We start from the raw sequence: 22,228 nt of genomic DNA, 5'->3' as shown, positions 1-22,228 counted from the left end.
TCAAAAGAGAATTCAAAGTACTAACTATATACTATAGACAGAAAAGAATGCTGACAGTGACAAATAGATGCAAAAGGGATCTGTCCTCAGGGCAGTATCAATCACAACCACCTGACACAACTAGCTTGTACTTCTGTGGATGAGGGTCATCTGCATTATCAGTTTGCTGCAACTTACAGGGCTGTAAAAATAACTCAAAGACAATGGAAGGTAGAGATAACCCAGAAGGCTGTGCCAACCTTTTGTCCATTTCAAAGCCTTTTGTCCATTTCAAGTAATCTTTTCATCCATTTCAAAAGCCCTTCACAGTTTTTTCCCTGAGTAGTGTTCTATTCCTCCACTGATCTGGGTGAGAGATCATTGCCCCCCTGGAAGGCATGACCTTGCCTGAAGTGAGCCTGACAACATCGTCTTTCCTATTTAACCTTGAAAAATCATAGTCCAAGTCCTGAAACCATTGTTCAAACTACTGGTGTGAATACATTGATTTCATATGGAGGTACAGAGAAGGTAGACTGGGAAAAGTAACAACTACAGACTAGATTTCTTTTTTTTTGAGACAGAGTCTGGCTCTGTTGCCCAGGCTGGAGTGCAGTGGCACAATCTCAGCTCACTGCAACCTCTGCCTCCCTGGCTCAAGCAATCCTCCCACCTCAGCCTCCCAAGTAGCTGGAACTACTGGGCCACCACACCTGGCTAATTTTTTTTTTTTTTCGTAGTGACAGGGTTTCACCATATTGCCCAGGCTGGCCTTAAACTCCCAGGCTGAAGAGATCTGTGCCCCTCAGTCTCCCAAACTGCTGGGATTACAGGTGTGAGCCACCACACCCGGCTCAGGGCTAGATTTCTTCCCATGATGCATGTGAACTCTGCTGTCTCTCTGCTCTGGAAGAGCAGGAGCATAAAGCAGAGTCAGTTTGGACTTCAGTGAAGGGAAGAGTCCCACTATAAGTGAATGTCACCTATATGGCAGCTGATAGCAGCAGCCCTCAGGAGCTCCAGGGTGTCTGCAAAGCTGGTCTAGAATAGGGCTTGCTTTCTCTTCCTTCTTGCTGTGAGAGTATCTGGCAGCTCTCTGTGCAGGGATCACTCACCATAACTACTGTGCAAACTCACAGGAGTGGAGACTTTATCTTTCCACTGCTGTATGCCCAGTGCCCAGGAAGGTGCCTGGGAAACAAGAAATACCTTTTGAAGGAATGATCCATTCCATGAAGCTGGTGGGCTGAGTGGTGAACTTCCCTTCCTATAATCCTTTTTTTTTTTTTTTTTTTGAGGTGGAGTTTCGTTCTTGTCACCCAGGCTGGAGTGCGATGGTGCAATCTCAGCTCACCACAACTTCTGCCTCCCAGGTTCAAGTGATTCTCCTGCCTCAAGCTCCTGAGTTGCTGGGATTACAAGCGTCCGCCACCACGCCCAGCTAATTTTTGTATTTTTAGTAGAGACAGGGTTTCACCATGTTGATCAGGCTGGTCTCGAACTCCTGACCTCAGGTGATCCACCTGCCCCCACCTCCCAAAGTGCTGGGATTACAGGTGTGAGCCACAGCACCCAACCCCTACGACCCTTTTTATAAGGCAATTGCATCAAAGATGTGACCTTCCCCAACAGAGGAAGTGATTTGACCAGGAAGTTTGCAAAATGAACATTACTTCACTCTCTCTACCATCGCATACAATGGCAACTTAATCATTATTCCTGAGAGTTAAGTATGAGTGCTTCAAAGAACCCATTTTGTTCTCCATCTCAGTTGTCTCTCTCGGTGCTTTTCTCTAAATGTCACAAAGCTCATAATTCAAGAACAAGGAGAGTGTGTCTAACGATGATGAAACAGGAAGGAAAAGCATGGTCCATCTGTTTGCCAGACTATCACACTGACACTAAAAATAAAAATTACTATCGTGTTGTATGGTTTGCTGTATCTATGTTATATTTTACATAGAAAGGTTAAAAGAAGACGGCTGGATTCTACATAGCAATACGCAAAATACTTATGCCATAATGACATTTTTAAAAGGTAGAATACAAAATACTTTCTTATTCTCTGACTTACCAAAACTCTCTCTGTGGCAGAGGGTCATGGCTTTGCTTACAGCAGTGAGAAGAAGATTCCATCTCAGCTAGAAGCTGGCGGCCAATTTGGTAAACTCTTCTTTGCTTCTGCTTGGCTGTTAAGTTTTTGTGAGAAAAAAGGCTGCAGTTTGTGATAAAATCAAGAAGCACAGTATGTTTTCAAATGCACACATTTGTCATGCACACGCATTTTTAAAGAGCCAAAGAAGAGGAAGATGAAATAACCAGAGCGGGAACTGAGGCAGCGGGGCCAATGTCTAGTCTTTCTCTGTCTTCCATGGAGGTGGTTCCAGGGCAGAGCCCTTTAAAGTTGGTGGAGAGAAGGAGGGAGGTAGGAAATTGGCTCACTTTTTCTCTTAAAATTAAAAAAAAGCAAATTTTTTTTTTTTTGAGACATGGTCTTCCTGTTCCCCAGGCTGGAGTGCAGTGGCACGATCTTGGCCCACTGCAGCCTTGAACTCCTGGGCTTAAGCGATCTTCCCATCTCAGCCTCCTGAGTAGCTGGGACTACAGGCATGCACCACTGCACATGACTAATTTAATTTTGGTGGGGAGGGTGGGTAGAGATAAGGGTCTCACTATGTTGCTCAAGCTGGCCTTAACTTCTAGGCTCAAGTGATCCTCCTGTCTCGGCCTCCCAAAGGCACTGGGATTAGAGGCATAAGCCACCATGCCCAGCACCACACAGTTTTTAAAAACGAGGTCACTTGTGATGTGTGACACAGAAACACCGTAGGGACAGCCTCATTGAAGTCCACTTTGGAATGGCCATCAAGAGGGGCAGGGGCTGTTTTATTCCTGCACTTCTGCATGTCAAATCTGATTGTGGAAAAGGGGCACAGAATCCCATAATAATGAAAAGCAGTGGTGCCTATTTGGAAAAGCTGGTCGTCATGCTTGCTGTGTAACCAAGCTCCAAACTGCAAAGTCCCAGCCCCTAAACCCAGTGGAACCAAGGTCATCTGACAGCCTCATTGGCACTAAACTGTGTACCAATAAGATGCTGCTGCATGCAGACTAAGAGATTCCCTCTACCCAGACAGAGAGCAGCCTTGGGCCACACTTGAAGCCATCTGTAAGCCATGAGTCATGGATTTCAAATGCATCTGTTGATATGCATGCTCCAAGCCTCTCCTCATCCTCAGTCACACGCCTGTGGACCACCACAGCTCCACCACATGTCTTTGAGGAAGAAATAGAGAACCTGGCTACAAACAAAGAATGCCCTTTCTTGTCATTGCTTCTTTTCCCTTCCGCCCCAGTGAAATCCTTGGCACACCAGAAGGTGGCCCTGAGCTTCAGGGGACGTGAGGTCCTTTCAGTAGCATCCTCCTCAGTGCTCCTCACCATCTGAGATGGCCTCTTGGGAGGAGCTCTTCCCATCCGTGTTCAGCAGAGGGTTTTATGTTGAAGGGACAATGAGAGTACAAAAGCACAGGGATCCTGCTGGGCGCGGTGGCTCACGCCTATAATCCCAGCACTTTGAGAGGCAGACGCAGGTGGATCATTTGAGGTCAGGAGTTCGAGACCAGCCTGGCCAACATGGCAAAACCCCGTCTTTACTAAAAATACAAAAATTAGCTGGGCAGGGTGGCGCACGCCTGTAATCCCAGCTACTCCGGAGGCTGAGGCAGGAGAATCACTTGAACCTGGGAGGCGGAGGTTGCAGTGAGCTGAGATTGCGCCGCTGCACTCCAGCCTGGGTAACAGAGCAAGACTCCATCTCAATTAAAAAAAAAAAAAACCCACAGGGATACTTCCTAAAAGCATTGAGGGATGCAGCTCTGAGTGACCAGGGCTTTCTCTGCACAAATGTTTGAAAGTCAGCCATGAACACCATTGAGCTTTCTTCCTGTCACGTCCACAGTGTGGCACTTCATGTCCCCCAACGTAGAAGCTCCTCCAGGGCCCGAACTGCCCTCTGCTCGCTGACTGTCAGATGCTAACTGAAGCCATGGGGCATCTCTGACAAGCCCAAGGGTGTGCATCTTAATAGTCTGAGCACTTGATTGACAATAATCTGGTTTTGTAAAGATCAGCCAAGCTATTTTACAAAAACAAGTCCTTCAAAGGCACGCAGTTACAAAAACACCATTTTTCTAATTTGCCTCCTTTGTGAGGGCTGAAGGCACAACGACGGAGACTTGGGAAACACATAGCGCTCTGTGGTTTACAATGTAGGACGACAGGGTTGGTAGTGATGATCTCAGTGGGTTCATCTGATTAAAGCTGGAGGCTGGCCGGGCACGGTGGCTCACGCCTGTAATCCCAGCACTTTGGGAGGCTGAGGCGGGCGGATCACGAGGTCAGGAGATCGAGACCATCCTGGCTAACATGGTGAAACCCCGTCTCTACTAAAAATACAAAAAATTAGCTGGGCGAGGTGGCGGGCACCTGTAGTCCCAGCTACTCGGGAGGCTGAGGCAGGAGAATGGCGTGAACCCCGGGGGCGGAGCCTGCAGTGAGCCGAGATCGCGCCACTGCACTCCAGCCTGGGCGACAGCGAGACTCCGTCTCAAAAAAAAAAAAAAAAAAAAAACGCTGGAGGCTGAGTTCCAGTTTCCACTTAACGAACAGACAATGGACAGCGCCTGTCTGTGAGGATGTGTAATATAAGCCTTCAGCTAGCAAATGAATAAATGTCTCAGTAGCCATCCAGCTCTGGACATGGTCACTGCTGTTAAAAATAAGCTTTGCCTAAGATCAACAGGAGGAATAAAAACCATACAGAATCTGGGATAATTCTTTTCAAGAAGCAAATGAGACCAGGCACCTGCCAAGGGTTGGAACTGGCTTTCCAGCTCCTTCCTGAGGATTTTTCTGGTTCATGTCTAGGAGGTTGAAGATCCCAAAGTCCCCTGCAGTCTTCTTGGTCTCAGTGATTATTTCTCCTCTTTCTTCTCAACTGAGAGTTCAGGGATACAGACAAGGCCGGGCAGGTGGCACAAGGGAGTGGCCACAACACGGCCAGAAGCTTGAAGAGAAAGCCCAGAGCCACGCTTCCAGCCCCAGGCCCTCGGAGTCTTTGTTCTCCCCACCAGTGTGGACTGCTCCTTCCTTCCTGGGTAAACTCACTCCTGCTCTTGAATGCCCGATCCCCCTCTCTCAGCTTATTTTAATCCTGCACATGCTTCATATCCCAGTTTTAAGTCCCACCTTCTCTTCAAAGCCCTTCACAACCACTTCCACCTTGGCAAGCACAAAGTCTCAAGAGGTGGGGCCCGGGCTGCCTCATTTCCCTCTAGATGTTTTTGTTTGTTTGTTTGTTTGTTTTTTGAGACAGAGTGTTGCTCTGCCGCCCAGGCTGGAGTGCAGTGGTGTGATCTCAGCTCACTGCAACCTCCAGTTCCCAGGTTCAAGTGATTCTCGTGCCTCAGCCTCCCGAGTAGCTGGGACTACAGGCGCATGACATCACGCCCAGCTAATTTTTTTGTATTTTTTTTAGTAGAGACGGGGTTTCACCGTGTTAGCCAGAATGGTCTCCATCTCCTGACCTCGTGATCTGCCTGCCTCGGCCACCCAAAGTGCTGGGATTACAGGGGTGAGCCACCATGCCCGGCCAGACGGAGTCTTTTGTTGCCCAGGCTGGAGTGCAGTGGCTCTCAGCTCACTGCAACCTCCGCCTGCTGGGTTCAAGCGATTCTCCTGCCTCAACCTCCCGAGTAGCTGGGATTACAGGTGCGTGCCACCATGCCCAGCTAATTTTTGTATTTTTAGGAGAGACAGGGTTTCACTATGTTGGACAGGCTGGTCTTGAACTCCTGACCTCATGTGATCCTCCCGCCTGGGCCTCCCAAAGTGCTGGAATTACAGGCGTGAGCCACCGTGCCTGGCCTCCCTGTAGGTTTTAACCTGCAGCCCCTAGCTCTCCCCACCTGCCCTGAGCCCATGGAGTGAAGGGCTGTGGCCTCTCTCAAGGCATTCTCAGCTCTCCACTGCCCCCATGGAGGATGATGAAAATCAAGCGCAGGATCCCACTGAAGCAACTCCCAAGAGCCACATTGGTCGGAAGGATCAAACCTGCCCATATTGACAACGAAACCATCTTTGGGCTTTTGAAATGAAGCCAGACATTTTACTGGAACATGTCTGCAAAACATGGGCTGTTCTCCCCCTGAAACAGACAAAACCCCTCCTCCTTTTCCACACTCCCTTTGCTGCAATACACACCTGCAGACACAGTCACCCACACCCACTTACACACATGCTCACACACACTGTCACACACATGCTCACCTGTACACACACTCATCCATGCATGCTCACCCATACACACATACTGCACACGCTCATGCACACCCACTCACCTGTACACCACGCTCACCACACCCACATACACACATGCTCACACACACCCTGACACACATGCTCATCACAGGCTCGCCCCTCCACACACACTCCCACACACCCAAACATATGCCCACACTCACACACACACACACACACTTGTGTGATGTGCTCCACCAGACCCCCATTCTCCACCTGCTACAGAGTTCGAGGCCATCCCCTGCCCTCACACCCAGGCCAGCTTTGACACATTTCCGACCAGAGCCTAAGAAGCCTCTTTCCCATCCCTTAGGCAATGGGCACTCATTTATCTAGAATGGTCAACACACTTTTTTTTTTTTTTAAGTCACAGCTTCCTACCTGGAACACAAATGCTTGGAGATGTGAAGACAGACAGCTGAGGAATACCCTGAGATCTGTTGATGTTCCCAGCAAAGAAATTAAGTTTCTTAAACCTACAAAGACACAAAATAAACAAACAAAAGATTGCATGCAGCAGAGCAGAATTTCTCTTAGGTATTTGTGTACTGGGTAACCTGGGAACATCACTGAACAATAGCTCGAAGGGACTCCCCAGGGCCTCACGCTCATTGTGAACACAGAGGATGTCCTGAGGCTGGCTTTGTCACTTCTGCGGTCATCTATTCAGAATTACATGGACATACCTGTTGTGAGCCACCTCTGCCACTTGTTGAAACAGAAATATTTTGAAACCATAACTACACCTTGCAATTATCCAGACCTTGTCTTCAGATGAGCTCATTGCACGATACAGACATGACCTCACCTATCCTTGCCATCTTCATCAAAGGGCTGGTTTATTAATGTCATTGAAGTGATGGCAGGCACACATCAAAGCTGCTGAGAGAGGGTGAGCGCCTTGCCTGCGGTTATGCACTCAGTTAGGTGGAGCCTGGTGTGACATCAGATTCTGGGTCCTCCACCTGCACAGGTAGCACTGACAGGGAAAGAACAGCCTTTGGCCTTCCCAGCTTTTTGAGTGCTTCTGCATACCAAGCAGAGTTTGGAAAACTGAGTCGGTTGCAGTGGCCCCCCTGAGGCTTGGTGGAGGTGCGCTTGGACTTGGAACTGGAATCATTTGCCTGCAGGTATCAGCAGTGGCTGGCAGTCTGCTATCTCCCTGCAGAACTCTGCATCTTCCTGTTGGGACTCACGAAGATGCCAGTAGGAGCACAGGAGCCCTGGCCAGACCAGTGGGCAGTCTGGAAGGCACCGGGCGGGGGAGGGGGGTGTCTCATGCCCTCCTGGGACTCCCTGTGATCCAGCTGGGGGCAAGAGGAGGTTTTGGTTAGCCAGAGTGTTGGGAAGGGGACCTTTTGGGTTCCTACTAGTCAGAACTGCAGAATTACTAATCAGAATTAGTAATCCTACTAATAGTTCTGAAGCCTGCCGGATTAGGTGTTAACCTTTTAGTTGCTGGATTGGTGGGAAAAAAAAGTGCCCTATGGGAGGATCTGGAATTGGGGTCAGCCAAGGGACACTATCAAGGGACAGAACAGTAGAGGGGAGCAGAGGTCATTTACCAACAACTAGGGATATATTTTAGTATTTTAATAACTGGCACAACCCTACCAAGGCCAGCCCTACTTCAGGGTGAAAGAAAGAGGATGGGCTAATTTACAGGTGGTGCTTTTGTGTACTCCTGAATTCTGTATCCGTCAAGTCACGAAACACTGAAGTGCTCCTGTGGGCCAGTGCAATGCTGGGTGGCCCAGGGTGAATAAGACACAGTTGATAGCCTGAAGGGGTTCATAGGAACTGAGCGGGCAGCTGTAGACACAGCTGAGAGTACTACCAAGGAGTTATGCCCATAGAGGGAGAGGCCATTCGACTTACCTGGGGCATCGTGGCAGCGAGTGTTTGGAAAGGACACACACAGGGGAGCCTGGCACCCTCCCTGTAGCCATCATAGGAGGGCCTAGAGATGCCCATAATTCATAATCGGTAACCATCCTGCAGCTTCCTGCCTCCCAGGTCCTCCCTGAGTCTGGAGAGCTCCTGCTGCCACTATGTTCGCTCCCCAAGGACGCAACAACACACACCAGCCAGCAACGCAAGCTCTTTATGGAAGGTGGATTTTTTTCTTGAAAAACAATGACAATGATCAATAGCAAATGGCAAGAATATCCACCTGCTTCCTGTCACTTGTTTGGAAAGTAATGAAATATGGTAAAAGCACCATTGTTAAACTTCACATTGCAAGTAACAAGAGTGATGGGAGAATGTGTCGACGCAGACATCTAGCTCAAGGCAGTTTAGCATGATTGAGGAGACACAGGAGTCTGTGTGTGTACAACACAGATGCAGAAACTAAGCTTTTCCCCCACAGGAGATATTCTGGAGATAAATACTGTCAAGCAGCAAGCACATTCATCTGATCGTTTATTGACTCAACTAACAGGTATCAGCACTGCTGCCCTGTCTGGCCCTGGGGTAGGTCCTGGGAGCACAGGGACAGGGCGTCCCCTGGGGTGTTCATCACCCCACTACAGGAAGAGAAGTGTGAGCAGACAACTTAGAACATCGGAGTTATAAAGTTCTACCCCTATTAAGAAATTCATGAGTTAACGATGGCCATGCTAGCCCCAAATCTATGCCCAACACGCCAATAAAGCAAGCTGCAGAAGGAAGATTACATTTCATCTCTGGGTTGTTCTCCAGTTCATCTGCGCCACTCCGGTCACTTGCCAGGGCTTTCTTAGAAGTAGCCAAAGTGCCTTGATTGATGATGGCCTGTAGATCTGACTTCAAAACGCTGACACGCCTCTTACTTTTCAATACCATTCGCATAGTCTAAAGATAATAGGGAGGCATAATACTTAATTCAATCTTGTCATTTTATTTTTGCCTAACTCTCCCCCAAATTGCCAAGATTTTTGTTGTGGGGGAGAAAGAAACATTGATGCGGATATTACCCCTTAAAAATGAATCTTAAACAAGAAGGAAAAGGTTAAAATTGCACACATTCTGGAACTGCCCTTCTGGAAGAAGAACGAACCCATCTCTAGGAAGATGCGTTCAGGGCTGTCTGGCACTGCTGCTGCTGCTTCTCTGCACCACAATCACCCCACGCCCAAATGACTCTAGCGAGGGATCCCGAGGATTGAGCCTCTGCAAGGAAGGTGTAGGTAGAGCCTGCACCGATCCTGAGGGAGCGGCTGCGGGATTCGGAAGCTGGCTGTCCCTTCCTCGTGGGAGCCTTGGCCATGAGGAATTTGGCCTCTGGGAGGTGATATCCTCAGCTGTCAAATGGGGACAATCTAGTCCCCAACACTGTCCGACTGCCTGGGATGCACCTGGTGGTCCTCACAGCAGTCCTGGGAGAAGGCACGAGTTACCCCTCCCTTTTACAGAGGAGGACACTGAGGGCTCTTGGGGCGTGAAGTAACTTTCCTGAGGGGCAGTAAGTGGGAAGATAAGGCTCAGAGCAGGGGCAGGCTTCAGAACCCATGCTTACTGCTCTGGTTGTGTTGAGAGGAAGAGCACACTGCCGGGTCATTTCCAGACTGACCGAGTCAGGACTGTGAGAGCCCTGGAGAACAGGACTGGCTGTGACTGGCAGTGGGACACAACCCCGCTGAGCTCAGAGTCTGGGGAGGGCTCTGCACTGGGAGGATGGGGCCCAGCTCGGTGTCATGGAAGCCACAGTTGGGATCCTCCCAGTGGAGACTGATTTGGAGCACAGTGATGGTCCCCAGGCTCTATCCCAATAGGGTGCTCGCAGGACTTGAGAGAGGACTCCTGGTAGCCCACGAGCCGGGTGCCAGCATCATAGAATCTTTTCTTCAGCCCTTCTCAACCTTTCTCTAAATCACCCCAGGATTGAAAAGGTCAGAGCTGAAGTAATTGGTGGCCTGGCCACACTGAGTCCACAGGGCCACACACACGGGTGAAGGGTGTGTCTGTCTGTCTGTCATAGGCTCTGCTATGACGCCCTGTTACCTCTGACACTGGTAGCTCTGTGTGGGGCCTCCCTCTGGCATCTTTTTATTTTATTTTTTTATTTTTTTGAGATGGAATCTCGTTTTGTTGTTCAGGCTGGAACACAGTGGTACAATCTTAGCTCACTGCAACCTCCACTTCCCAGGTTCAAGAGATTCTCCTGCCTCAGCCTCCTGAGTAGCTGGGACTCCAGGCACACACCACCATGCCCAGCTAGTTTTTGTATTTTTTTTTTTTTTTGATAGAGACAGGGTTTTGCCATGTTGGCCAGGCTGGTCTCGAACTCCTGACATCAAGTAATCTGCCTGCCTCGGACTTCCAAAGTGCCGCAATTACAGGTACGAGCCCCCCACGCCTGGCCATCGGGCATCTTTTAAGTGTTGACCTGCTTTCCCTCCTGCCCTGAGAGAGCCAGGAGATTGGAGCCTTCCTGAGGATGGGTGGAAAGGGGGCAGGCTTCTAGCTTTGAGTCACGGGGGCCCACCTGGACTCTTCTGCCAGTGGCCAGGCAAGGCCACCCTGCCTGCCCTCTGCCCTCCAGATGGACAGAGCAACCACTCACTCTTAACAGGGACTTAGAGCTTTCACCTCTTTTCAGGAAACTGCTTTGTTCCCTCCTATCTGCTTGGCTGAAACCTACCTTAGCCATGTTGGAAAGGTACGTCTTTCTTCTTAGTCTTTTGACAAATAGAGTAACTTCTGTTAAGAACAACACACGTGGCCATTAATACAATAACTTCAAGTTCTCATGTGGGCAGTGGGGAAGAGAAGGTGCATGTTTGGGGTAGGAAGGCACAGCTGGCTAAACTGCAACTTCCCCCACCCCCGTGTCTGCTGGCCCTCTCTGAGTGGCTAGAAGATCCTGGCAGGGGACACTTGGCTGAAATGTCCTCATGTGCCAGAAAAATTAAGTAACCCCAGCATCTGACATGCGTGCTACTATGATCTGAATGTTTGTGTCCCACACCCCCAATTTCATATGTTGAACCTCACCCCCATTGTGATGGTGTTAGGAAGTGGGGCCTTGGGGAGGTGATGAGGCCCCGAGTGTACAGTTCCCATGAAGAGGATTAGAGGCCCCAGAGAGACCCCTTGCCTCTTTCACCATGTGAAGACAAAGCAAAAAGACAGCCATCTGTGAACCAGTAAGCAGACCTTCCCCAGACACCCATCTGCTGGTGCCTTGATCTTGGACTTCCCAGCCTCCAGAACTATAAGCAATAAATTTCAGTTGTTTATATACTGCCACCTAGTTGGTGGCATTTTACTACAGCAGCCAGATTGGACTAAGACCAGTACTCAAAGGAACACCCCCAACTTTCTCATCCTACAGTGCTTTCCTTGGAAAATAATCAAAGGAAAGGAAAGGATGAAAAGGGAACACATAGAAACAGGTGTTCTCCTCTTGAATGCATTCATTCATTTGATAAATACTTGGGAGAACACTCGTGCAGTGTTTGCTCAATAACTATTTGCTGGATGGCTGCTGAGCTGATGGACAGAAGAGGACAGCCCTGCCCTACAAAGGGCTCATGCTCCAGAGGGTGGGTCACCAGATATGCAAACACATCCCAAAAGCAGGCTAAGTGCTCCCATGCGATGTGAGAGCACAAGGAAGAAAAGGAGGCTGTCTGGAAGAAGGTATTAAGGAAAGCTTCACTGAGAAGGTGACATTTAATCTGGGCTTTGACGCATAGGTAGGAGATAGCCAGGAGTAATGGGGCAGGAGGCAGTCCAAGCATAGAAAATGGCAGGAATAAGGGCCTTTTCTGGGGACAGCCTGTCTAGTGTTGCTGAAGAGCACTGTTGGGTCATGGGAGTCCCTTGGGAGATGGAGACAGGGATGGGGCCAGAAGCCAAACTGTGAATGACTGCACAGCAGTGGAGGAGAGTGGGCCATCTGGACAGTGGAGGCCAGGGAAGGTTGGTAATTGATTAATTGCTGTTTTAGAATGATCACTGGGGGTGGAGGGAGTGTGGCCGGGGAGGGGGGTGACCAACTAGGAAACCGCTGAAGTAGCCTACAGAGTGAAGAGACAGAGGCTTGAATTCGGGCAGATGTTAAAGGAGCACAGGAAAACTGGAGCAAGGCTCTGCTCCCCACTCCTCAGACCCCCTTTGCAGCAAGTCCCAGTCTCACCTTCTGCAACGTCCCTAAAATTTCCAAGTGGGACAAACTGGATCAGGGTACCCAGCGTTAGTAGTGAACACAGCTGGGGGCGTGGGGTTGGAAGGAGTGGCGATTAGACATGGTCCTATGCTGTAGGCACTTTGAGAAGTCCCCTATCTGCACTACCTAGGAAATAATTGCAAAGGAAGCAAGACTCATAGAAATGTGGGGAAATAACTGGTGCCAGCTTGGTGACAAAATGGCCCTGACCTGGCAAGGAGGGTGGGACCCCGTAGGGAGTTCGAGAGCTGCAGGCAATGATAGCAAAACTTCACAAAGGCAAGAGGGAGAAAATGGGTATTTCCAGGATGATCCGACAGGGCATGGCAGGTGCAGGCTGGCCTTTGAAGGAGCATGGAGCTGCAGGGACACAAAGAGGACAGATTTATAGGGAACTGGACCAGCTGACAGAGCAGTTCAGGCTTGCGCTTGGAAGCCACTGCAGGCCTTGAACAGATAAATAGCCTGGTGGAAGCAGCATTCAGAGACTGCAGCCTGGCAGCCAGACAGAAGGGGAAAGCATTCTAGAAACTCAGCAAAGAGATGGTGCAATTCAGGTGTGAGAATGCCCTGGTGAATATCCACACCTAGAACACCTTGACCTGCCAAAAGTCCATGTTATTATTCAAAAGAGAAATAGCTTAAAAGGGTGTGGCTGGATCAGCACAAAAATCCATCACCAGCACTAAAAGCCAGAAACCCTGAGCAGGCTGGGCCTTCCGGACTATAGCTGAGCGCATGGGGCAGCAGCTGAAAGCTACCACCCAGGGTGAAAGTCAGATGCTTCATCTACACTTACAGAATTTATTTATTTATGTATTTCTTTGCTTTAAAAACAGGGTCTTGCTCCGTCACCCAGGCTGGAGTGCAGTGACATGATCATGGCTCACTGTAGCCTTGACCTCCTGGGCTCAAGTGATCTTCCCGCCTCAGCCTTCTGAGTAGCTAGGACCACAGGTGTGTGCCACCACACTCAGCTAATTTTTAAAACTTTTTTGTAGAGACAGGATCTCACTATGTTGCCCAGGCTGGTCTCAAAGTCCTGGCCTCAAGCGATCCTCCTGCCTCGGCCTTCCAAAGTGCTGGGATTACAGGCATGAGCCACTGCACCAGCCCAGAATTTATTTTTTTCATTGAAACCTACCTTTGAGTTTGGAGATCTGCAAGAGGGCTGGAACACCTTCCAAAGCATTAAGGAGCCACAGCTTAAATTTCTTACTAAATAACTGCACAGATTTCAGGTACTGAATAGAAACATCTTCCAAGAAGTAATGAAGGAGAACATCCTCAATTCCCTACAACAAAAGTAACAAGACACTATGATTCTGCTGATGGTGCAGGTGTGACTGAAGCTTACGCAGGCCACAGGGACAGGGCGGGTCTCAAGAAGTCTGAGAGCGGGTCCCCACCCAGGTTGAAGGGGCAGCACCATGCAACGTGGCCACTGCTTCCCATGCAGGATGTCAGGCTGGTGCAGCCACAGTTGGAATTTTTTTCCAATATTTTTGTTTATTTATTTGAGACGGAGTCTTGTTCTGTCACCCAGGCTGGAGTGCAGTGGCATGATCTCGGCTCACTGCAACCTCCGCCTCCCGGGTTCAAGCGATTCCCTACCTCAGCCTCCCAAGTAGCTGGGATTACAGGTGCATGCCACCACACCTGGCTCATTTTTTTGTATTTTTAGTAGAGACGGGGTTTAACCATCTTGGCCAGGCTGGTCTCGAACTCCTGACCTCGTGATCCACCCGCCTCAGCCTCCCAAAGTGCTGGGATTACAAGCATGAGCCACTGCTCCCGGCCTCAAATATTTTTAAAAGATTGATAACTGATTCAAGTATTTTTTTAAAAAATCACACAATGCTGGCCAATATTAGGTGGGTCAAACCAAATATATTTAAGGGCTGAACCCAGCTTCTAGTTTTCAAACTTTGTGTTAAAAACTTGGAAGTACTAGATGGTTTCCTTAAAAATAATAAAATAAAAGGTAAGGCTTGTGACACGCTGAAGGAGAACACCTTTTTTATCCAGAGAAGATATAAACCTGACCCTCCAAATACAACCCTCCAAATACAATCACTTTAGAGATAGAGCTTCAACCAAAGCAAAGCAAAACAAAACAAAACAAAAGCCCTGGCAGTTATGCATATTACAATTCCAATTATTCATTTTAGAATGTCTTCTTTTACAGAAATTCCCAGAGAAAGAACTTCGACTCAATTCGGACTTCACTGATATGGAACCAGAGGTTACTATGTGCATTGGCTTTTGGTTTCCATGAGGTAATTCACAAAGGAAAACTGAGTGTTAGGCAGAGATCAGAGGGCTCCTGGTCCATACACCCCACTATTCACTCCTCAGAGGACCATGGAGACTGCAGAGAGGTGGAGCTGTGGGTCCAGACCCAGCATTTGCTGCCAATTTCTGCAAAGGATATACTCTAGAGACTCACGCGTCCTCCTACCTTGTACAGCTGGACGTCGTAGCATTTAAAGAGCTGGCACACGTCAGGCAATGACATCAGCATGACTGTGTCTTGCTGCAGAGACTTCCAGAAGGAAGTAAGCAAGTCCTCCACCTGGGGTAAGTAACAGAGCATATCGCCAAAACTCGTTTTCCACCTCGCAAGACTAACCCCCCGCCACAGATACTTCCTTAGCCCCAGATGACAATGGGATGAATTTTGTTCCAGTGCTTGTAAAGCTTTGCCTCTCAGCTTTTCCAAGCTGTATTTTGATAGAATTCTTTCCAACAACCCATCTGAGAGCACCTGCCAGTTGGATGGGATAATGTAGAACATTATTAATATTTTCTTGAGGCAGTTTCTAGAAGGGAAGCTGTTTCTGACCACAAGGAGGCTCCAGTTGATTATACTAGGATGAGGACTGGGCCACAGGGCACAGCCCAGAGAGAATAAATGTTCATTGACTGACTGACTGACTGCCTCAATCATTTTTCAGCTCAGAGAAAGGTGTGATAGTACTTAATCTAAGAGACCCCCTCCTTGCCATCAGGTTAGAAGTCGCCTAACGACTGTGGAAGGAAAAGGAGACTGGCGTGGTTCTACACAGGAGCCTTCTCTAAAGGCTTATGTGGACTACTTCGTGGAGGATCAAAATGGCGGCTCCTCTTTTCTGTTTTTTCCCACGTTGACTTTTCAATTTCCGTTCTTTAACCAGGTGACCGATCTGCTTCGCCGCCAATAAAGACTCTTGCCTGTTTGGGATTTCCACAGGCTCAGATACTGTGAGGCATCACAACCTTGTCGTATCTCCCCTGGTCCTGGTGCTAGGACCTGCCAGTGACACCAGACAAGGCGCTGGCCCCATGCCTAGGTCATCATGGAAGTTAGGGTCAACTCCTGAATTACATGGCCACAGGCGCTGGTTTAAAATCCCGTTATCAGGGCATTCATTCTAGAGAGGACTTCTCCAAAGAGACTCTGAAAAATACAACACAGGGTGTAGCAATCCCTTTTCTCTCAGGCTGGGAACCTTGGAGCAAGGAGCTTTGGGGAAGGGGGGTCTGGGTGGAGCCACCACCACAGACCCGTCTCTGCTCACCCCTCACCACCCGCGTCCAAGTCACCAAACCCTGTTGCGCTTGCCTCTGAAATATTTCTCTAACCTGCCCCTGTTTATCTCTGATATCACTGTCACTGCCCCAGAACCCACCCTTGTCGCTTCTCACCTCAACTGTGACAAAACCTCCTCACTGCCTCTCTGTTCCACGACGGCCAAGCCCTATTGTCACTGCTCCCCCACTGTCTTCTCAACAAGTCAGAGTTCTTCTGGGGCATCCGAGGCCCCTTCTGGCATCAGCCTACTTTCCCACCTCCCCTCTGGCTTCTCTTCTTTAGAAATAATAAAATCTAGGCTGGGCGCGGTGGTTCACGGCTGTAATCCCAGCACTTTGGGAGGCCGAGGTGGGCAGATCACCTGAGGTCAGGAGTTTGAGAACAGCCTGGCCAGCATGGTAAAAACCCCGTCTCTACTAAAAATACAAAAAATTAGCCGGGCATGGTGGTGGGCGCCTGTGGTCCCAGCTACTCGGTAGGCTGAGGCAGGAGAATCGCTTGAACTCAGGAGGTGGAGGTACAGTGAGCCGAGATCGCACCACTGAACTCCAGCCTCGGTGACAGAGCAAGACTGCGTTTCACAAAAAAAAAAAAAAAAAAAAAAAAAAAAAAGAAAAAGAAAACAAAAGAAAAGAAAAAAAGAAATAATAAAATATAGTCACAGTGACCTTTTTGTCACATCATGCCCGTGAACATCATGCTGCCTTTACCTGCACCATGGGTCCTACCTGGAATCCCTCTCCTACCCCATTTTCTGTCTATTGCACCTCTGCCTTTCCTACTAGAGTCAGCAGCAACGTGGCCTGCTTTGGAAGCACTCCCTGGCCTTCTCTGTTACCCTTCTCTAGGCACCCAGAGTAGTCTAATCATGCAGCTATTCTAGAACTTTCCACATTGCATCATCTCTATTGGGTAATATTGCTCCTTTCATTACCAACTACTAACTTCTCAAGCCTTATGGAGAATACTTTCCTAGTCCTGGTAATGGTGTCGGTCACAGGGTAGGAATTAAATACGTATTTGATGAATAAGTGAAGAAGGAAAGGAATAATGTCAGACATCCAGTGTGGATGGATATTTGTAACATTGCATCAACAGGACAGGGGCCATCCTGAAGACATCTTGGTCTCTCCCTCACTACAATGCTTTACGCCGAGTAGGTAGTAAATGCGCTCGTGCTGAATGAGCGTTATCACCCAAAGTTGAAGTGCTTAGAATATACTAAAGCATCAGGAAAAAAATCTCATTTGAATGTGCACTTGTTTCCTTGGATTTTCATCTCACACTGCAGAAGATGAAACTCAGAATAGCTGAAAGATTTATTCATGTTTTCCACAGCCAATTCTAGGATTAAATCCAATCGTGACAATACCCATGCCAGATCACTCAGCTGCGAAGTCCTGCTCCATCTTCAGTTAGCGCATATCAATCAAATGGCTCTTCGGCACCATTGAAAATTCCAGGGTGAATTTTATTACCAACACTTTATTCAAAATGAGCAGAATTAGGATCTAAAAAATAGCTGAATTTGTATTTAGAGCCTAAAGTTATCTGTATTAGCACCTTGGAGAATTTCCAACTGATTACACTGAATATCGATCTCACCTTCCAGAACTCAATGACTACAACATAGGTACATAGCATGTAAGCACTTCAGTGCAGTGGGTTACCACTGGACATCTGTTGACGGGGTCTCTTCAAATAAAAATGATTAATAAGGAGTCATAAATGCTTGTATTTTATAGATAAAACCCTACCCTCTCAAGTTCTCGGTTCCTCACATTTCGTAAAATGTCTCGACAATAGTTGCAGTATTCGTCAGCAAGGAAGGGCATCTAGGAAGAATATGGAAAATTATTTCAGCTTGTGGGCCTTTTCAATAATGAACTGATCTTCACAGACTTTTCTGAAGCTCTCAGAGGCCGCTCTTGTTGCAATTCTCAAATGACAATAGCTGCGCTCTTCACTTGGGCCACAGCATTTTTTGTTTCTATAAACTAATGCAGACCTTGTAGGCTGATAGTTCATGTAGCTTTCATTTCAATGTCATAACTCATATTTGCAGATTTATTCTACCACTACAAAGGCCACCAAACTTTGACATCTTTTTTTCTAAACTTCAATTTTCCCCCTCCATAATCCCCAGCCCTAATTTCTAGAAAATCCATATATCTGTTTCTTTCTTTGTCTTGGGGAAGAGGCAGTCCCAGCGGGAGCCTTGCCATAGGATGTGATAGGGAACCCTGAACTTGCTGAGCACCATCAAGCCAGGGAAGGTTGCTGGTCCTCACGGGTCCAGCAAAGGCAAACATTATTCCATGTGACACAACCATGACCACAGGCACAAAAGGAAGCTATTTACTGCCCTAAGCATCATACAGCGTGAAAGGCTAATCTCCCCATGAGTGCAAACCTACCATATTACAGGAGTATTTCTTTGCCAGTTCTTGCTCCAGAAATGGACATCTCCTGAATTCAGACAAGGGGATCCAACTGGGTCTGTCTTCATCGGTGAATGATCTTCACACTAAAAATCATTTGTGCAATGGATTATGTCTTTAAAATACAATACTTTTTTTGGCATATAAATCTTCTTATGATCACACTACTATAAGTTAATATTGTGTATAACCTTTTAGCCACACCTCTGCACACATTACTGATTCTAGCAGCTTTCCTCTCATATTGTATTCCAAATGCTGCTAATTTTTGTCTATAATTCTATGAACGATGGCCATCAGGGAAGGGATAGGATTTAATATATTACCAAATGTATCTCTCTTGGGATCATCTATTTACAAATCCTCTATAGCAATGTACAATAAGACTATTATCTATGAATTATTTAATATCACAAATACACTTCTACAACCCTTGTCCATGTAATTGTTCCTCCTTGAAATAAAATCATCCCTTTTTGGGTCATTCTGCCTATATCATAACAACGGTTGGTTGTATCAGAAATCTCAGGGCCATTGCCAACAAGGAAAATGAGGAGCATGGACTTTCCTTTAGAAGAACCAATTACAGGCCCGGGCATGGTGGCTCATGCCTATAATCCCAGCACTTTGGGAGGGCGAGGCGGGTGGATCACTTGAAGTCAGTAGTTCAAGACCAGCCTAGCCAACATGGTGAAACCCTGTCTCTACTAAAAATACAAAAATTAGCCGGGTGTGGTGGCAGACACCTGTAATCCCAGCTATCTGGGAGGCTAAAGTGGGAGAATTGCTTGAGCCCGGGAAATGGAGGTTGCAGTGAGCCAAGATCACGCCACTGCACTCTAGCCTTGGCGACAAAGAGCAAAACTCCATCTCAAAAAAAGAGAAAAGAACCAATTACAGGATGGGAAGGAGGAAGAAAGGTGGCATGGCAGAAAGCAAGTGCGATATTCCTCCCTGCCTCCCTGTGTCACTCATGCTGCTGTCCCCTCTGGGCACGGGGAGGCATGAGGGCTCCTCCTGGTCTGAATAAAGGGTATCAATTTTATTTGAAATGATTTCTTCAGCATTGTCATAGACTGCTTTTGAATAATTTCCCTTACAATAAAGTAGGATGAAACAATTCCTCCAAGTTGAAAATTGAGCAGCCAACCCTGCTACGCCAGACTGTGACTTTTCATTTTCTCTCAAACCTCATGACCTGCTCTCTGACCCTATAGTTCCAAGGTCAGCATTCCATCCTTAGCCTGCCCAGTCTTTACGCACCCTAAGCCTCACTAAGCTACTCACTTATAGAATTGCTTCTGTGGGTTTTGGTATGTTCCTGTCTATAAGACATCTGAGGGCAGGGCAGCTTCTCTAACCACCTGTGCCCACCCTTTAGTGGAGGAGTGAGCTCAGCCACCATCCCACACAGTGCTGCACACACCGGAAACAGGCACCACTGTGTTTTCCTCCTCTCCGATGCCCCAGTATCAACCAGTACTGCATTGAGGATCACGGAAGTTTAGAGAGCATGTTTAACTGTCCTCTCAGTGCCCTAAAATCTGTACTTCATAACTCTGTTGTGATTCTGAACCTCTTTGAGAATCTGATGAAAGCAACTGACTCTCTCCCTGGAGAAAATGCATACTACACACACAATATTATGAAGATGCCACGTTAAAACTTCCCCCGTTAATACTGTTGGAATGATGTAGGGGTATAGATGTCTAAATAAATACATAAAGCAGGAACACAGAGGGGACAGCTCAAAGGGGTCTCTCTATTGGGTGCTGTCTAAGCCTCATTCACACCACACTTTAGAATACTGGCTTTATTCAGAGTCATCAGAAGATGGGTCTTCTTGACATTTATGCAGCCAACAGACACATGAAAAAATGCTCATCATCACTGGTCATCAAAGAAATACAAATGACAACCACAATGAGATATCATCTCACACCAGTTAGAATGGTGATCATTAAAAAGTCAGGAAACAACAGGTGCTGGAGAGGATGTGGAGAAATAGGAATGCTTTTACACTGTTGGTGGAGTGTAAACTAGTTCAACCATTGTGGAAGACAGTGTGGCGATTCCTCAAGGATCTAGAACTAGAAATACCATTTGACCCACTGATCCCATTACTGGGTATATACCCAAAGGATTATAAATCATGCTGCTATAAAGACACATGCACACGTATGTTTATTGCGGCACTATTCACAATAGCAAAGACTTGGAACCAACCTAAATGTCCATCAATGACAGACTGGATAAAGAAAATGTGGCACATATACACCACGGAATACTAAGCAGCCATAAAAAGGTTGAGTTAATGTCCTTTGTAGTGACATGGATGAAGCTGGAAACCATCATTCTGAGCAAACTATTGCAAGGACAGAAAACCAAACACCGCATGTTCTCACTCATAGGTGAGAATTGAACAATGAGAACACTTGGACACAGGGCGGGGAACATCACACACCGGGGCCTGTCAGGGGGTCGGGGGCTGGGGGAGGGATAGCGTTAGGAGAAATACCTAATGTAAATGACGAGTTGATGGGTGCAGCAAACCAACATGGCACATGTATACCTATGTAACAAACCTACACGTTGTGCACATGTACCCTATAACTTAAAGTATAATTTAAAAAATAATAATTTGAAACAGAAAAAAAAAAAGAAGATGGGTTTTCTTGTATGTGGGTATGGGTGATGCTCAAGTTGATCATACTAAAGGATGGAGCTATTCCATGAAGCTCATTGGCCTGATCATAGGCGCTCTGTTAGAGAACTGAGGAATCCTCAATTTCAACTCTGGGCTAATCTCTCATAATGAAAGACCCCAACTACATCCATATTTTCCAGAGCACTCACACCCTGGTTATGTCAATGTTCTCTGGGTGTTACTGCTGATATTCCCAAAGCAGCATTCTCAAACACATCAGAATCCCTTGGGGCCCTTGAGATCCATGTTCCTAGGCCTCTAGTGAATCTGATGAGACAAGAACTCTAGATGTATAACCAGCTTCCCTACTGAGCCTTCTGCATGCCCATGTTGAGAACTGCAGCTTTAGGCAGACAGTTCTTTATTGAATGCTACAGAAATCTCTACATTTCACCATGGCACATACAACACAGTTTCGCCTGTTCAGAAGAAAACATCTGACAATGTACTGTTAAGATATTCAAGAAACAATTACAAGGAGAATATAAAAGTGTTTTATTACACAACATAATAAAGAGCACATTCATGATTTCCTGAAGTCAATCCCTGAGGTCTCTTCCTCCATAGACATTACTTATAGGCATAATCCTTTCATTAAAAACTGTGAAAAGAACTGTTCTTTCACAAACAATATTTTTAAAATCATAAATGGAAATATTTCCTTTACAACATAAACAACCAGAAATTTAAAGTAAAAGTAGCGTACAGAGCCACTAAAGTGTGGACCCCTGCAGGAGATTCGCTACAGCAGAAGGCATTCGGGAAGCATGCTGAGGAATTCCAGTGTGGAAACAATAATTCAGCAAAGCAAAGAAGGGGATGGAGAGAAGTTGATCAATGGGTACAAACAGACAGAAGAAATGAGACATAGGCTTTGATCAATCTAGTAGAGTGACTATAGTTCACAAAAATCTAGTTGATATTTTCAAATACCCAGATAAGAATCATTTGGCTGCCTCCAGAAAAAGAAAAGATACCTGTTTAAGGCAATAAGTATCCCAATTATACTGATT

General features: G+C 47.1%; 1 protein-coding gene across 1 annotated transcript in view; it reads right to left on the bottom strand.

Annotated features, from left to right (window-relative positions):
• The window catches only part of RFX8 (regulatory factor X8), a 77,164-nt gene that overhangs the window by 6,689 nt on the left and 48,247 nt on the right, over window positions 1-22,228 (bottom strand). The window contains 9 exon segments of the mRNA XM_034952027.3: window positions 2,054-2,168; window positions 6,721-6,815; window positions 9,018-9,174; window positions 10,964-11,022; window positions 13,638-13,788; window positions 14,955-15,068; window positions 17,825-17,902; window positions 18,485-18,555; window positions 18,558-18,594. Coding sequence (XP_034807918.1) covers window positions 2,054-2,168; window positions 6,721-6,815; window positions 9,018-9,174; window positions 10,964-11,022; window positions 13,638-13,788; window positions 14,955-15,068; window positions 17,825-17,902; window positions 18,485-18,555; window positions 18,558-18,594 — 877 coding nt within the window.

The sequence above is a fragment of the Pan paniscus genome, chromosome 12, assembly GCF_029289425.2.
Source record: "Pan paniscus chromosome 12, NHGRI_mPanPan1-v2.0_pri, whole genome shotgun sequence".
In the NCBI taxonomy this organism is placed as follows: Eukaryota; Metazoa; Chordata; class Mammalia; order Primates; family Hominidae; genus Pan; species Pan paniscus.
Note: the sequence above shows the minus strand (reverse complement) of the source record. Positions and strands in the feature narration are given on the sequence as shown.